The sequence below is a fragment of the Sinocyclocheilus rhinocerous genome, unplaced genomic scaffold (genome assembly GCF_001515625.1).
Source record: "Sinocyclocheilus rhinocerous isolate Xijiao unplaced genomic scaffold, SAMN03320098_v1.1 scaffold298, whole genome shotgun sequence".
In the NCBI taxonomy this organism is placed as follows: Eukaryota; Metazoa; Chordata; class Actinopteri; order Cypriniformes; family Cyprinidae; genus Sinocyclocheilus; species Sinocyclocheilus rhinocerous.
Genome location: NW_015650702.1, coordinates 348,199 through 366,310, shown reverse-complemented (window position 1 = coordinate 366,310; position 18,112 = coordinate 348,199). Strand labels below are relative to the sequence as shown.

Here is an 18,112-nt window from a genome sequence, read left to right as displayed (position 1 = left end):
AAAAAACACATTATTTTTCAAATACTGTACATTATTGTAGGTCCTCTATGCCCCGCCTCTCTCAAACGCTTCGTTTTCTACAAAGCCCCCTCCTTTGACAAGCGCAGTCCGCTCTGATTGGCCAGCTGACCCAGCCGTTTTAGGGGGGCGTGGCAGAGTCTTAACTTTGATAAAGAATATCTCTTTGGTTTTGAGACTTTAGTCTTTGCAACTTCAGGGATCTTATCTATGCACAATCAGCTTGTAACAATCCAAAGAGAAAGGAAAACTTGAAATCGCATCATATGACCCCTTTAACAAGTTGAGTGCGATATGCCTTATTTTTTTGAGTGCTGTTTACAGTGTTTCAATGTTTACAGTGCTGTTTCAGATGGAAATGTGTTGTCATGCAAGATTTATCCCCCATGCAGAATCCTAGAAAACTGCATTACAGTGAATATACACTTAGCAATGAAAGCATATCGATTAATGTCTTTTTTAAATTACACATATCATATAATACAAGAGAATCTAAAATGCTGAAATTAAACATTTCCTTTTTTTCTCATTGAGTTAACGGTTTAAGAAAAGCTCTTATTTTGGACGAGATATGATAATAAAGGGACAATGTCACATTATGGAAGTAAAATGGCTTGCAAATGCAGTTTTACACCATTATGATAATGTAACAGTGAGATGGGAATCAAATGAACATTTACAAAAACCAATTATAAACAAATTAAAACTTTTAATGCTTTTCCTATCTGATAAGCTTATAAACAGAACTGTCAGACAAGTAAAAGACGACGTGTAGTTCTGACAAAATGAAGTACAAAACAAATCTGCCATCTCATTTTTAGCAAGACGGTGTCAAATTAATATTTATACAGTCATCTGCAAGACACTGTTCTGAAACAGAAGACTCTCTAGTAAAATATTGATAAAGAGCTCAGCCCCTGTCTGTGGTCAGCATGTATTCAGCAACATAACTGACAGAGCAGTCTGATTTTCAACAAAAATGTGAGGGGTGTACTCACTTCTGTGAGATACTGTATAACCTCTGAATTATTCTCTCACATCCAGCTCTCAGCGGCCCCTGCGACTGTGCTGGCTATGGTGTACTAAAAATGATAAATACTGCATCTAGTAGCTTACATTTGGAGAACAGCCATCTAATTGGCAATTAAAGCAAACCATGCTCCACGCTCAGTATAGGCACAGAGATATTCAGTAAAACACAGCTGTATTTAACCACATTGTTCTATTCCTCTGCATGACTGTTTCATGGCATTCCTGTCCAGTTGGTGATACTGAGAATTCCTTCAAGCACAGTAGAATCAATACAGATTAGATTTACAGAGGCAGAAGGGATAGCAATCTGGTGTGTGTTACAGAACCAATCCAACAGGTCAATATTGTATTCTATTCTATTTTATGTTATTTACAACCCCAAATAACACGCTGCTGAGGGATTCGGACAAAGCTCTATTATATTCCATTCCCTAAAGTCTGTATTGAAATCAGTAACATTTTAAACCCCTTATATGCAGTGACACAAAGCCAGTGATACAAAAGTAGACCTACTTGTGGTTTTTACATTACATATGATAACGTAATGATTTTTCTGTGATTTTTTTAATCAGACAAATTATGAATTAGGCCTATAAATGGTGGGAATTGACAAAAACTGTGAAAACGAACAAATACCAGTTTGTGAAACTAGCAATCATCTGCTATTCCTGCTGGAAAAAACAGCTAAAACCAGCCTAAATTGGCTGACTAGTCTTGGCTTATCTTCAAGCCTGGTCAGAGCTGGTTTAGCAGGCTGGTTTTTGAACACTTCTTTAGCTGGTCAGTCTAAGAGACCAGCTGGCCAACCAGCTGAACATCAGCCTGGCCAGAAAGACCAGCTTGACCAGCTTAAACCAGGTAAGACCACAACAGGCTGGTTTTGGCTTTTTTTTCTCAGCAGGGATGTGAGAGATATTAAAAAAAAAAGAAGAAGAAGGTTGGTCTACTAGTTAACCTAATAACCAGCTAAAACCCATCTTAGACCAGCTACTAAGCTTAAAAAAAAAAAAAACATTTAAGCTGAATTTCAAGATTGGCAGCAGCTTAGTGTGAGAGAGAACATTCATACCGCATTATTGTAATAAAACCAGAAAAACAACTTCTTGCCTTGTTTTATTCAGCCGGCTGTAGTTTAAATAAGGTCACCTAAAGTGCAAAAACTTTTACTCAGAGTACCCAAATCTTCGATCATCTTCCCCATTGAAATCAATGAGTAAATATGGTACCCGCGATTGGTTTCCCCCCAATGATAACCGCAAGATGTTGCCAGTGTATAACTTTTATCTTTTTTTCGTTTTCTTGGTAAATTTTGTCATTATTTATTCATTTAGGGTAAACAATTATCAACCCAGTTGACTTGTCGTCACAAAAGTATGTATTTAAATTATATTCAAATAACCCCACTGTTTCATGCAAATCACAATTTGTTTATTGACGTCATCACAGTAACACAGTGTTAAAAGAAATTACAGCGCTATAAAGACATAACGGCAGTGGTTAACGGTAGGCTACATGACAATTTATTGTGCTTCGGTTCAGTTCAGCAAACACAAATCTTTGTTTCTGACTACACTCCTGTTATAGCACAGTGTAATCAGGGTTACAGAAGGGGGCTCTCAGAGTAAGAAACCGCCCCTTCTGCTCTCCTCACTAAAGTAACCAGCTGCATTGTTCAAACAGCACTGCAACAGCTTCTCCTCTGTCTTATTGTCAAGTGCCTCGCTCGACCCCCTCTGCTGTAAATGACCGAAACAGAACACCGTCGCTATCCACACGCTGATATGATAACTGTACTCACGTATGAACTTGGTCGCGTGTCTTTTGTTCAACAATCTCCCGATCACAGCTCCCGCGATTTGAAGTTGCTTTCGATTTAGCTCAAGCCGATGGCACTCGAATCAGTCCGAGTCCTGACGTTCTAGAAAAGTTTCACTTCCAGAATCGAGCTGTCAAAGATCCTCGCGTGTTTCGAGGCTTCAGGAGCGTGTAGCGAGTGACAGCTGGCTTCATCAATGTCACTGCTGTGTGTCGCTGACGGGTCTATCCGAGCAAGCATGCTTCTGCCTTTTATTAGGTTGAATGATGTTCGGGCTGTATTTGGCGAAGGAATCTCCGCATCATTTCAGTCTCTTGTGAGTCAGTTTGATGGAATATATCTGCCCCATCCTTCTCTCTCCTCTCTCTCTCTTCCGCACTGCTGACAGATCCCCGAGCGAGCTTCCGTTGGTTAGCAGCGATCCAGATCCATTTAAGTGAATTACAAGGAATTAAATTGCGTCTCTTATCATGTATACCATTACAACGCCGACAGAAAGCTTGGAAGAACTTCACGATCCATCAAACATTTCCCTTTCTTTTGCTATGGTGGGGTCCTAAAGCCCGCCGGGTTCATGGCACACTAGTCTCAGATTCAGACGCCACGCCCACAGACCGCCTACTGCCTGTTCTCAGCCTAATGTCTTATTCATACTGCACACAAAACTGAAAGCACTTTCTGATCAAATCTGATTGGCTAGCTTTTCACAATGTCCAGGAAACACTGGTGTTTGTGCGTGTTGTGTTTTTATCAGCCTGGAAACTTGGTTGATGCACTCAACACTTTTAAAGGAATTCAGAGAGGCTAGCAATAGCAAGATCCCACCCTCCCTGCAAATCACTCTCTAAAGCCACGCCTCCTCCAAAACACATGAACATGCACAGGCAGACCAGAGGTTAACCAGCAACTCAATAGCCGCGTTTCCACTGTCGGGCCAAAAGCGGGCGTGCTAGTGCGTACCAGGGCCAGTCGCGTTTCCACTGTCACTTCCGGGGCTTGATCGTGCCTCGTCGGTGCTTCCTCGGGGCCAACAGCCCGTGTTTTTTGGCCCGACGAAAACCTTGGGCCAAAGCAGGCCAGCAGGGGCTAGAGGAGTGGTCATGAACAAAGGCGGAGTTTCTCCGCGTCTGGAGAGTGTCAGTGCCGCGGATCATTTGATAAAGTTAACAGCTATAACACCAGCATTAAAGACTTTTAAATAAATTTTAGTTCAAAACTCATTTTCAGACAGCAGCGAGTGTTTGAAATAACTTGATCCGATGTGGATTATGATCACCATACAAGGCAGAAATATTTATAAGCGATGCAAAAGACTATGCACGCTAGCCATTAACGTTACCATAGTAAACATGGTAAATACGACCGCTTGAAGAAATCAGACGTCAGCTTCTTATTCTCTATCACAATTGTGTATTTATTTAGTAACATATTTTATCCGTCATACGTCTCGTCTTGAGAGTTTAGCTCCGCGTATGTCATAAAAATATAATAATGGTTTTTGTTCGGGAGCTTTTATGAAAATATAGAAATGATCATTCTTTCTAAATGTGATGTATATACAGTGACTACAAATAAACAGAAATGGACTCGACTGAATAAGTAGGTAGGCTATGTTTAAACCGCTTTATTTCTGTGTGACTAATTTTCAATCCTGATAAATTAATTCATTATGATCAATGCATCACTTATTATTGTAAAACATCGATGCTTTTGGATTTAAATATTTAACAAAGCATGCAAACAAACGGCTGCTTTTCTCATGTTCTAGTTTCAGTGACTTATTTCTTATTAGTTTTTTGATAAATCTTCTCTTTGTTGGTGAAATGATGGGGTTGCGTGACGTTGTTCCTGAGAGGCGTGTAAAGTGCGGGTTTTAGTGAAGCGCAGCAGAGCTTCTGGCCCGGCGGTGGAAACGCAGCATGATTTTGGCCTCGGTGCTGCAGGTCTGAGGCTATTAGCCCCGCCCGGCCCGTTTAAAGCACTGACTCGCACTGGCTAATGAGTGATGGCGTTGGTGGAGGGTTGGATGCAACAGTCAGATTACCTCAGGTTTCATTCACCCGTGAGAAAACATTACGGTACAAAGCGCATAAGATTAAAATAATGACACCTTCCATTCTCGTTTGGTCTGCAATAGCGGAATGGAACACACTGAAGATGTATCACGTCTGCGTGAACAGGGTGCATGGAGGTATGCCAATACATACGCTGACAGCCAGGTAGGACAGCCTATCGTAATCCTCGGACCTAGGTATATGATTGGACAAACATTTTATGGTCCTAAACCTTCCACGGACGATATGAATATATAAATACATTTACCGTTTAACTTAGTGATTGTTATCGGGATGTGAAGAGACTTTCAACCAGCATAACAAAAAAAAAACATTTTTGAACCAAATCACCTACCCTGCCTTTAAGGATGAATTTATCCCTTGAATTTCAGTTCAGTCTTTATTTCATTTCCCAAAGGTAGTTTTGGTTGTAGCATTTATTACATATGGGCAATTATTTGCCCAATTTTGTCAAGTTAGGGTGATATAAAAACACATACACACACTGTTATATATTTTATTACATATAATAATGAGATATAGTATTTATTCATATTTAAAAATAATATTTATTTTTATTTTATTTTTTATTTATTTTATTTTCAGTTGTTTTAGTGTATCAAGTTTTTTTTATTTTAAGTTAAAGTTGAAGTTAAAGTTCAAATTTCATTTGAAGTATTTTTATTTTAGTTAACTACAAAAACCCTTGTATATAAAATTCAATTCAAGTTTATTTGTATAGTGCTTTTCACGATTTTTCACGACAAATTGTGCAAAGCAGCTTTACAGTTTCTACATTATATTTAGTAGTAGATTATCAGTGGTGATAAACTGCAATAACACACACATACACACTATATACACTATACAATAATATTGACAACAAATATGCAGTTTCAGGCAAAATAATGGACTGAAAATGGCTGACACTGGAAGCCTTTTCCTTTTTTGCAGTACACATTCATACACAAAATTTGAATGCAAAGTATAGTGCAAAAATATAAGAGTATGGCATTCAGAGCATAATCCTCCACCCTCATAAGATTATATGAGAGAAACCCCGATCTAAAGCCATTATGCTTTTAATATACAGTTAATTAGACCTGTTGAAAGGCAAGGTAGCTGAACAAACAACCTTATGCCTAAGTGCCTATAAATGTGAGGGGCAATAGCATCATGCCCCATGGGTAATGACAAGTGAGTTCATTTATTCAAAAGGTCAAACCCATCTGTTCCTTTTACTTTTGCCTATTACAGACTAATCTGAGTCTACAAGATGCTCTGATGTAAGTAATGGGTGGTGAAGTAAGTTAGCGTGCATGTGCCAGTGGGAATGGGTTGTGTTGTATCTAGGTACCCATAATGCTGAGCAAAGAGCTTCAAAGGAAAATTAATGTCTTGGGGGAGCGTTTGGAGATTGCAGCACTTGTCATGGTGCTCAAGGTGCAAAGAGGACATAGAGGTAATCAAATGTGCCACTGCCTAATGATGATTACACGCACATCGAATCCAAAGAAAAACACATTCACTATCACACACAAGACACATGTAGGCCTACACATACACAAGGACTCATTATGTAGCTACTGTGCAATTTTCTTTTTTTCCCTGCCTTTTCTCTCTCACCTTTTACCATGAATGAGTGTATCCTTACGAGTCTCATTCAGTATTTTTCACAATAACTGAATGTCTGCTGTTGAGTTTGCTATGACTCATACCAATAACTTAAACCAATGCTTTTAATATGCTCTCACTGCCGCCAAATCAAGGAGAGAGAAAGAGGTAAGAGACAGAGAAGCAAGAGATACAGACAAGGAAGCGGTGGGGAAAAGATGGGGGAGAGAAGGAAAGAGGGATTGGCTGTCAGAGTGATTTATCAAGTTGAAGGAAGAAGAAATCAAAAGCCAATCCATAAGCCTCGAGCACAACTGCGACAAACAGGCAGCTATAGAAAGCTCTGTGTTTGAGCATTGAGAGAGAAGAGAAGAAAAGGCAATATGGTGGGATTATTGCATCATTTCTCAGGACAGCCTCACTAGCATTAACTAAATATATGGCTACTTCAATTTGATACAGTACAGCAAGAGAGTCATATGTTGATTCAGTAATTGCTCCGACCGATTCAGATCAGTGAAGTCAGACTAATCTAAACAGTAACTCGTCTTTTTAAATTTTTAATTAAATACTTCGGGAATCAGACCACACTGATCACAATATGTTTTTTATTCACTAAAAGAGATGGGCTCATAAGACTCATTCATTCATGAATCAAACTACACTAGTTGAGCTGTGTTTTTGATTCACTAAAAATAACTAGCTCATAAGAGTCATTAGTTTTGGAATCTGACTACACTGGTCATGTTTTTTTTTATTTACCAAAAAAGAACCGGCTAATAAGAGCCAATCATTTGGGAATCGGTCCACAGTGTTCACACTATTGGTTTTTGATTCACAAAAAAAAACATACATGTGTGAATCGCACTACAAATGTCGCATTTCATGTTTTTAAAACTAAAAAAAGAACCAGGTCACAAGAGTCATTTGTTTGTGTATGATTTCTTTTGCCATTGTAAACGTTCATAAACTGCTTGAAGTTGTCTAAAAAGTGGTCTACAAACAATAATGCAGTTATACTGCTAAATTACTAAAGATACTCCTAAAGGCACTGTTTAGTTAAAGATGAGATGACACAGATTACATAAATACGCAGCTTAATTATAGAAAGTGTGATACGTTTTTTTTTATGAACTGTCGTATGCTCACCATTGCTGCATTTATTTAATCAAAAAACACAGTAAAACAGTAATATTGGGAAGTATTGTTGCAGTTTAAAATAACTTGTAAAAAAAATAAAAAATATTTAATTTTAATTTTCAGTGTCACATGATCCTTTAGAAATCATTGTAATATGCTGATTTGGTGCTCAAGAAACATTTCTTCTTATTATTATTATTATTATCAATGTTAAAAACAGTTGTGCTGCTTAATATTTTTGTTGAAATCTTGATACTTTCTTCAGGATTCTTTGATGAATAGAAACTTCACAGCATTTATTTGAAATAGAATTCATTTGTAAGGATGTAAAAGTCTTTAGTGTCACTTTTGACCAATTTAATACATCCTTGCTGAATAAAAGTATTTAAAAAAGCCTTACTGACCTCAAACTATTGAACAGTAGTTTATTTTGTATTCATAGTCTATTATTTGTTTTGCATGTTTACATGATCTAATAAACTCTAATATCACTCAAGAGAGCTTGGTCATTTGTAAATCACACATTATGTCAGTGATTGGGTCTGGTGAGAATAACTAGCCAGGTTTAAAGTCTCTGTGGTCTCAGAGTGTGAAGACTATCTTGGCTCAGCTCAATTAGTGCAACTATGGGCCCCTTATTGGCCCCAAGGATGACCTGTCATTTTGCTGTTGTCACCTGTGGTCTGATCCCGACACCTGCCTCAGTGCTCAACAGGCCCTATTCAAATACGAAACACAAACATACATATCTAACGTATGATATAATGACCTAAAATGCATTGGAGTTTACAAAACACTTTACTAATTAAAGGATTAGTTCACCCAAAAATGAAAATTAGCCTGTGTTTTACTCACCCTCGAGGCAACCTAGGTGTATATGACTTTCTTCTTTCAGACGAATCCAATCGGAGTTACCTAAAAAATTGTCCTGACTATTCCAAGCGTTATCATTGCAGTCGGTGGGTGTTTCTGTTGAACAGTCCACAAAGACATCAAATAAAGCATGTGCATCCATAACGTGCCTCACACGGCTCCGGGGGGTGAATAAAGGGCTCCTGTAGAATCCATTCGTTTTTGTAAGAAAAATGTCCGTATTTTAAACGTAATAAACACTTTTCTCTCATTTCCGGTATCTGTCATATGCGGAAGCCGTTCCAGCGGATGACGTGGGACGTATGCATCATGCGCGCCTCTGATATATGCTAGTCTCGCGAGTTTGTTTACAGGAGCAAAGGAAGCAAAGTTTCCTTACTTTAGCAAAGGAAAACCAGTCTTCTCTTGGCTTATATCGAAATCCTTCGACATTTTTCTTTACAAATCCTCGGTTTGTACTTCTAATTCGTGACCGGCGTTTTGTTTTGTTCTCTCTCCGCGTTCGTCACTAATCAGGCTACGCCGACGTCCTACGTCATCCGCCGGAATGGCTTCCGCGTAGCACAGTTAAATGAAGTGAGAGAGAAGTGTTTATTACATTTGAAATATGGATATTTTTCTTACAAAAACACATGGATTCGCTACCTTTATTCACCCCCCGGAGCCGTGTGAGGCACATTTTATCATGGATGCGCACGCTTTATTTGACGTCTTGTGGACTGTTCAACAGAAACACCCGCTGACTGCAATGATAGAGCCTGGAATAGCCGGGACAATTTTTAATATGTGACCCTAGAGCACAAAAGCAGTCATAAGTAGCACAAGTATATTTGTAGCAATAGCCAAAAATACATTGTATGGGTCAAAATGATCGATTTTTCTTTTATGCCAAAAATCATTAGGATATTAAGTAAAGATTATGTTCCATGAAGATATTTTGTAAATTTCCTACCATAAATATATCAAAACTTAATTTTTGATTAGTAATATACATTGCTAAGAACTTCATTTGGACAACTTTAGAGGCAATTTTCTCAATATTTTGATTTTTTTGCACCCTCAGATTCCAGATTTGCAAATCGTTGTATCTCAGCCGAATATTGTCCTATCCTAACAAACCACACATCAGTGGAAATCTTATTTATTCAGCAGATGATTATATAAATCTCAATTTTGAAAAATTGACCTTTATGACTGGTTTTGTGGTCCAAGGTCACATATAACTCCGATTGGATTAGTCTGAAAGAAGAAAGTCATATACACCTAGCATGCCTCGAGGGTGAGTACAATTTTCATTTTTGGGTGAACTAACCCTTTAAGCAATAAAAGCTTAATTAAAGAAGCTACTTTATAGTAGCTTTAAAGTTATTTTAATTCTATGAATGCTGAGTTAATTGATGACAATTTTATCATTTAAGTCTCATCAACAGCATTTGAAAGGTATTTGCTTTCTATGTCAGGAATAAAGCATGTATTTTACTTGATGTTAGACGACAAATAGTTGAGTTGCATTTTTGCTTATTGTGACCTAATATACAGGAATGCATTATATTATCGTCAACATATGTTGTCTATCAAGTTCATTATAAACTGCACAGACAATGTATATTGAATTCTAAAGTCTGTTGCAGTCTATTTTAATACCGTCTGGATCTGGTGTCTGCCCTTCCTCAGGTCTCTCTTGTAGGCCTAATACAGATTCAGTGGGAACAAGCTGATTAAATAATGGTTTATTAAAACCACGTACCATTTAAACAAAAGCAGACAGACATCCTGAGTTAAATCCTCATAAATAAATACAAGACAGAGACGGTATTAACACTATACCGTTCAAAAGTGTAGGGTACGTAAGTGTTTTTAAAGAAATTAGTATTTTTATTCAGCAAGGACGTATTAATTGATCGAAAATGACAGTAAATCACCTATAATGCTAAATAGGTTTCAAATAAATGCTGTTCTTTTGAACGTTCTATCCATCAAAGAATTTTGAATATGAAGTAGCACAACATTTTTCAATACTGAAATACTAATTCAGCTCCAAAGGATCATGTGACTCGACGGCTGTTCACAGGAATACATGGCTTTGCTGTTTTATTACGTGGAGACTTTCTCTGGTTAAAGCCTCTCTCAGTGACTGTACCAATGCATTGACTTACCCGGTTCTCACCAGTCAAACCTCATTTTTTGATGAACTGACGAAGGACGGGAAGGACCTGCGTCTGATTAACTAACTGTATCTTGAAGTTGTCAAAGAATAAACGGCATGTGGATTTTCAGTAAATATCACGATGTGCTAACTACACCACTGACGAGAATCCTTTTAGAAACAACTCAACTACAACATAGACGAGTTATTTATATAGTTTTATAACATCATTGAGAATCCCACTGCGTGGCTTTGAAAATTAAGTAAAGACAGGTGCGAATGTGAAGCGTTAAACCAGTTACTGAGCCCAATATATTATATTACAGTGTCACCTGGTGGCAACTAGTGTGTATTGCACTCACAAGTCCAAACTGTTTAAGGTACGCAAAAATAAAGCAGCAACAACACCATGGAAATAAATTAGAAGATAAATAATCTTTATTTTACATGTCTTTTTCATATATATAAAATTATGTATCCACAATTAATATTACCAAGGCGTTTACAGAGAATTCTTTCTCAGTAGTGGGTGCAAAGCTCCAGCCGGTTTGTGCGCAGGCAGAAAGACAGCTGTCCAGTACGAACGGATCATCTCAGGACCACACTGTGCTCGATAACAAATGGAGGGAAGCGTCACTACAATCTTTTGTTTGCTTTCCTGATTGTCCACCTTTCGCGAGTGTTCCTAGCTAACAATCAATAACTTTTCAGAATGAAAACATTCATTATTGTTTGATGAAAACGGTATGTGGAAGAAGCACCAACAAAAGACGTTCAAGAATGTGAAAACAAATCTCGTTTAAAAAAAAAAATGGATTGAAATAGATTTACAAAGTGGACGTCCAACTTTCTGCTCAACACAGCCATTTCATATCTCTGGAGGCACAGTACCCACACCAAGCCCTTCAAGAGAACGACTTCATACGCCAGTATTGACTACTGGACGTCACTCTGTGTAAACCACAAGATGTTCCTTTTCCAGAACAATCATCAAACAAAACAGACAAACAAAGAAAAACTACAAATCCTCAGACATTCAAACTCAATTATAGATGCAAAAATGATCATTAGCACAATTCTTATCTTTATTTTACAACTCCTAAACTAAATTTAAAAGACACAAAAACCCTGCAACCTTTAAAAACAAACTGTAACAATGAATAAACAACCTCCACTATTCTACAAAATATTCTCCATCCTTAGTCACTTGAACGCCGAAAGAAAAAAACAAGTTTTGCACTGTTCTTTTCTGGGTGGTGATGTTTCATTTAAGTCATTATTTAAAAAAAAAATTTAACATACTGTATAGGTTATTAATTACAGTAACAAGGTTCCATGCAATCAGGTATTTAGTTTTTTTTTTTTCTGTACAGAGTTCAAGAGATCAGTAGTTATTAGCAAGGCTGTACAAAGCCTACACTTTCTATTGGTGCAGATGCTAGTGTGATGAATATGAGCGGCCTTGCTGCCTCGATGGCAGTACGCTGACTCTAAAGTTACATGGTAATACATTGCCATTGGAATAGCTAAAAGTGTGAGAGCACATGGGACACAGAGCTTGCCTTTTAAATAGCATTTACACCACTCACATTTGTTACTGGCAAAACAGATGATTCTAGGCTGTGACCAAATGATGGTTTTACCACGGCAAGCATAATGACACCAGGAACAGGCATAGTTGGTTTGCCAATTTGTCTGATAACAGCACACCAGCATTTCCCAACAGATCGATGAAGGCATATGATACCCTTAACAGCAAAACTGACAAACTAAACCACCTGGGTTCTTTCAGTGGAATACATTATTATTACTTTATTTTTAAAAAAAATGCAGAGTTCATCAAAATTGCAAGAAAAGCACTAGCGGTAGAGAGTCCTCCCTCTGCGGACATGATGTACGGTAAGCATGTAAGCCCCACTGCGTTAAGGATGATTGTGTGTTTATGATGACGATATCAACTCAACTGAAATGAATATGAGGAAGAAAACAAGAGCAAATGGAAAAAGCCATCTGGCAGCATATGGTATTAAAGAAGGATGAAAAGTGCAGTTTAGGACTGCAGGGTCTCTCACTCTGGTTAAATTTCAAAGGATAAGCGAGGAAGTGAGTGAAAGTACATTCAAGTCAGACCCCTTTACTCCATAATGAGGATGCATGTGTTTGTGTGGAGGAGTGAGTCAGAATGTTAAACATCAAAGCTGTCCCAACAAGCAATGCTGCAGATCTGGACTGCCCTTCACGTCAATGAACAAATCTGTTTCTTTCCTCCTCCTTCCCTCTCATCATATTCAAAACCTGCCATAGATATTAATACTTACAGCATGTGGCAGGCTGCACTACGTTAGGATCGATTTCTTTGCAGCACAGTTCAACTGGAGTTCACTCTAGAGAATAAAAGAGGTGGAGAAGAGAAGAATCTGGGATAGATCAGTTTGTGTTTGCGATCCTGTGTAAATATTTTGGATAGTTTTGAAATGTTTTGTAGGTAAAATATATACCTGGGCTTATTATTTCACATATACTTGAATCTAGAACGGAGTATGTTTCAACATTCTCAGGTTTAAGTGGTGCCTATTTTAGACTTAAAAATTGCATTTTTTTAAAAATCAGGTGAAATTTAAATATATCTGCTGTCAAGTTTAGCCTTGTGTAAACAGTTATCTAAATGGCTAAGAGAACAAGCTCTCAGCGCTGAAGGTGGCCACCCTATCTGTAAAGAGAGGAACGAGAGAGAAACTGGAGTTGACCACTTAAGAAACTGGCCATTCTGTCCAAACACGAACATTCACACATTAAAAGACGCCCTTGGCGCAATCTCTATCCTCTCTCAAACCCTCTTCTGCTTCCTCAAGTGCACCAGAAACTGCCCTACTATGTACAGCAAGGATATGAAAGCTAAAAAGCAAGATAAAAGAAAACAAATGGTCACACAACTTGCTTGACATGATGGAATTATGCCCATGCACATGCCAACACACACGCACACACCTAATCTCTCACTCTCACACAAACACACACACACACACACACACACATACACACAGTAACATAAACCACAAGCCCTGCTTGTTTTAGTGGTGGCTGGACATGCAGCAAAGACATGGGGGGAGTGATGACGACGTGTGTGTGAATGTGTGTGCATGGGGTGCAGTCTTAAGAGCTCGGAGAAAAAAAGGCAGGGGTGGGCGTGTGTGTGTGTTCATGTGTGTCTGGAGGAAGTTGTCCTAGAATTTCAGCTGCCGACTCTTCCTGTACCTTTCCTCCTCTTCACCTGCAGATCAGGAAAAGAGAGAGAGGGAGAGAGCGGTTATATGGTGCCTGCAGGAAATGAAGATCAAAACAATGAAAGTGATTTCGAACTGGACAGGCTGTAGTTAAAGAAAATACCTTTTAAAAGATGAGAGGAGAAAGTTAAACTGCCGGAGGAGAAACAGATCAGAAGAAACAAACAGAAAACGTCAATATAAAAGAGGCAGAAGCATTGACTGGAATATTAAGAACAGTCACATCAGAGACAGAGATGACACGTTAGCCGCACATAAAGAGGGAAACGTGTTCTGGTAAGCAGGTTGTACCTTCTAAGTGGTGGCGGGAGATATACTTGAGTGCCTCATCCAATAGGATGACAGGAATTGAGATCTTGAGGACTATGATCCATTGGGAATAATGCAGTGGAGTTACCTGGAAGATCAGCTGGGGAACACAAAATGAGAAATGAGAGGTCTGAAAAAGAGAGAGAACAATGTACCTCTCGCTCCATATTTTCTGTAAACACCATGCATCGATGCAAAAACATCATTATAATCATTGATTCTGAAACACACACACACACACAAAAAAATCACAACAGTAAACTGATGCCCTGTTCTATTTCTGATGTACTTCAAGCACCTGTGTGACTTCTGTTTTCAATGGTCACTGTATTGTTTTTATGAAACCCATTCGATGTAACTATGAGGATGATGATGATGATGATAATAATAGTATTCAAATATTTCATTAAGCCAATAAAGAAATATATAAGTATAATAATACTATTTTACTGTACAATAAAAAAAGTACATACTGACAATAATAATAATTTTAGGTAACACTTTATTTTAAGGTGTCCTTGTTACAACTTACATGTACTTACTATTATTTTAACAATTAATTATGCATAATTACATGCAAGTAACCCTAAGCCAAACCCTAATCCTAACCCTAATCATATAGTACATAAGTACATGTAGTTAATTAATATTACTCAGTACTTACATGTATAATTACACTGTAACAAGGACCTTAAAATAAAGTGTAAAGTATTTTTATTTTACAGAACAACCGTAAAATTGCAATACTAACATTTATGGCTGTCTTAATTGGTAAGCATTCAAGCGTTAAACCAGAGAAATTTTATTTTTGGAAAATCACAGGGAGACCTTAAAGCTTTTCTTTTGTTGACTATATATTTATAAACGACTCATTACAAATTTGTGAAAATGGTTGGTGCATGTTGCATTTTTAAATGCAAGTTATAAGTTATCCAAGCTCAAAACTCTTGAAGAGATGGGGTTTGTGTGGAGCACCATGTATTTGAAACCGAGACATTTAGAGTCGCTGAAAATGCTGGATCACAAGCTGCTTGCGTGTTAAAACACAGTGCTGCACTTCAAGCACTGAACCCAGGAGCTTTTTTGTTGTTGTTGTTGTTTTTACAACTCAAAAGCTGGTTCTGCATATACATGATCCACATAAAAAAATGAAATTGCATTTTGAATGACATGGGGCTACAGTAAGTAAGAGCCCATACATGGAGACGTGTTTAGCTGTATATGTAAAAATTTTGTATCGTATTGGCATTTCGTGCAGATGGATCTGGCATTTTGTGAGCCTGAAACCGCTATTTTTTGAAACCGGGTCCCAGAGTGGATAAATCTGAAAACGACAGCCTCGTGTTTTCGTGTTTACAGTCAATCCATATATTTTGTGAAAATGATGTCATCACCCCACATCTAGCAAGGTTTATGTGGATGCTCCAAGTTCTTCTCCGTTTTTAGTGTATCTCTGTGGCATAATTACAGCGCCACATACTGGTCTGGCATGTATACTACATTGTTTTGAGTCGGTTTCAGTGGTTTCGTGTGTATGCAGGTATTTCTTGAGATGACGCCATGTTTATGAAATTGTTTTTTTAAAACGAGGGGGAAAAAAAAGATCACATAAGGAAAGCTCTGGCTTCGTGTGGATGAGCCCTAAATGTAGTAAATGGTTAATGGTTGTTTAAATAAGTAAATGATTTTCATTTTTGAGTGAACCATCTCTTTAAAAACTTTATTTTGCAATGCGGAAGTGAACTACTTTCTGTGAATGTGCGAGACTTCCAATTCAGATCAATAACTAGAAAAATAAAGTACAGCCAATGGTAAAACTATCCATGCTACAAATTAGTATGTTTAAGATTATGGTTATAAATTAAAATAATATGTTAACAAATACCGGATTGCATTAACAAGCAGCATAACAGACTGTTTTTGTACAGCTAAAAGAACTGGAAGCTGATGATATTGGAAGCCTCACACATTCAAGTTTGCCGCACTTGCTCTTACGTTACAAATAAGGTGAATAATGACACAGAAAAGAGAGATGTTCCTGTATATATCACTCACTGGTAGAGGCTCCACATACAGGATGAGGAAGTGTAGAGACAAGGAAAGAATTATGGCCCCCAGCAGCCATATATTCACCCAGGGTGGCATTCTTAGCAGAGACTGATTCTCTGACAGGCTGTAAGAGAGAAGAATCAGAGGCTTATTGACTTATTATGCCAGTTACCAAGTAGTCCTTTAAGTTATGCTCACATTAAAAATGACAAAGAGAAGAATGGAAGTAGCAAAAAAAGACATTTAGGCCTACTATTTTTTAAGAAAATGAACTCAAGAGCTGTCACAGACCCAGCAAAGCTCCACCGAGCTCATGAGACATCTGAAAGTTGTTTTACAGTAACTACTTAGACGTATTGAAAGAACACAGTTGATGCAGTGCTATAACCATGGCAGCAGGTCTTACCTGTTAAGAGCGTTGAACATCTCTATGGTAACAAGCACAGAAAGAGCCATGGTGGTGGGGTAACGTGACTCAAAGACCTCACAGTCAGTACCCTGAAACATGGGGTTTTCTTCTGTACACTGCATAAAGTGCCGCTACAGACAAGAAAAAGACAGTTTAGAGTCAATGTGGGGCAGTATCAAGAGCATCACAAGCCATCTTGAGTATCTTCAAGTGTTTGTTTTCTAAGTGGCATCATTCTTAATAAAACAGAAAGGCTGTGCTTTAATGCATCTAATATATTCACCATATCAGATGCAAGAGCAATAAGACAGGAAATCATTTGACCCACTGATGGCAATATTTGTGACATTTGAGGGACTGATGTGATATCAGAAAGAGCAGCTGTGTAGATCATCCTGTGAGATCTGAACTCCCTGACACTGAACAGCTGTCTTTATTTTAAAATATTCCGACAAAAAACTTGACAATATTTTAAACTTGTTATTGTGGCATGAATCCTTGGTGGAGCAGTTTATTCCAAAACAATCCCAATCCTCTTTAAGAAAACAAGATCATTGGGATTTCTTTAACTTTAGAATGCAGCTATAATACTGTATGACTCTATAATACTTTCTTGTTAACATTTTGTATATATTGTATTGTTAACATTTTGTATATACATTTACTCGCATTTCAACTATGTAGTGCATTGTATGACCCCATTATGTACACTGCCTCTCAAAAGTTTGGGGTCAGAAAGATTTTTTTTTTCTTTTTTTGAAATAAATTAATTTTATTCAGCAAAGGTGCATTACATTGATCAAAAGTGGCAGTAAATTACACTTATGTTACAAAAAATGATGAATTAAAGGGATAGTTCAACCAAAAATTAAAATTTTGTCATTAATGACTCACCCTCACGTCGTTCAAACCCATAAGACCTTTTTTCATCTTCGGAACACAAATTAAGAAGATATTTTTGATGAAATCCGAGAGCTTTCTGACCCTGCATAGACAGCAAGGGAACTACCTAATTCAAGGCCAAGAAAGGTAGGAAGGACATCATTAAAATAGTCCATGTGACATCAGTGATTCAACCATAATTTTATGAAGCTACAAGAATACTTTTTTTGGCAGCGAACTGACCCAGAAGAGAAGGAATCATTGAATAAAGTAGTTATTTTTGTTTTCTTTGTGCATAAAAGGTATTCTCATAGCTTCATAAAGTTACGGTTGAACCACTAATGTCACATGGACTATTTTAATGATGTCCTTACTCTTTCTGAGCCTTGACCGTGGTAGTCTATGCAGGGTCAGAAAGCTCTCGGATTTCATCAAAAATATCTTAATTTGTGTTCTGAAGTTGAGCGAAGGTCTAACAAGTTTGGA

At 37.7% G+C, this 18,112-nt stretch overlaps 2 protein-coding genes across 5 annotated transcripts in view; both read right to left on the bottom strand.

Moving 5' to 3' along the window:
- LOC107712376 (calcium/calmodulin-dependent protein kinase kinase 1-like) overlaps window positions 1-3,381 on the bottom strand; it is a 79,746-nt gene extending 76,365 nt beyond the window's left edge. For both annotated transcript variants that reach the window (XM_016517606.1, XM_016517608.1), the window contains exon 1: window positions 2,849-3,381. The gene's annotated coding sequence lies outside the window, so the exon portion shown is untranslated. The remainder of the gene's footprint in view (window positions 1-2,848) is intronic.
- Window positions 3,382-13,535: 10,154 nt separating this feature from the next.
- Window positions 13,536-18,112, bottom strand: part of LOC107712375 (sarcoplasmic/endoplasmic reticulum calcium ATPase 3-like) — a 66,562-nt gene continuing 61,985 nt past the window's right edge. For 2 of the 3 annotated variants that reach the window (XM_016517604.1, XM_016517603.1), the window contains 4 exons: window positions 16,742-16,875; window positions 16,342-16,459; window positions 14,269-14,386; window positions 13,536-13,964 (listed from right to left, as the gene is read on the bottom strand). In XM_016517604.1, the coding sequence (XP_016373090.1) occupies window positions 13,918-13,964; window positions 14,269-14,386; window positions 16,342-16,459; window positions 16,742-16,875 (417 nt within the window). In that variant the 3' untranslated portion in view covers window positions 13,536-13,917. Of the gene's footprint in view, window positions 13,965-14,080; window positions 14,110-14,268; window positions 14,387-16,341; window positions 16,460-16,741; window positions 16,876-18,112 lie in introns of all 3 variants that reach the window. The other variant, XM_016517602.1, reaches the window with a different exon arrangement.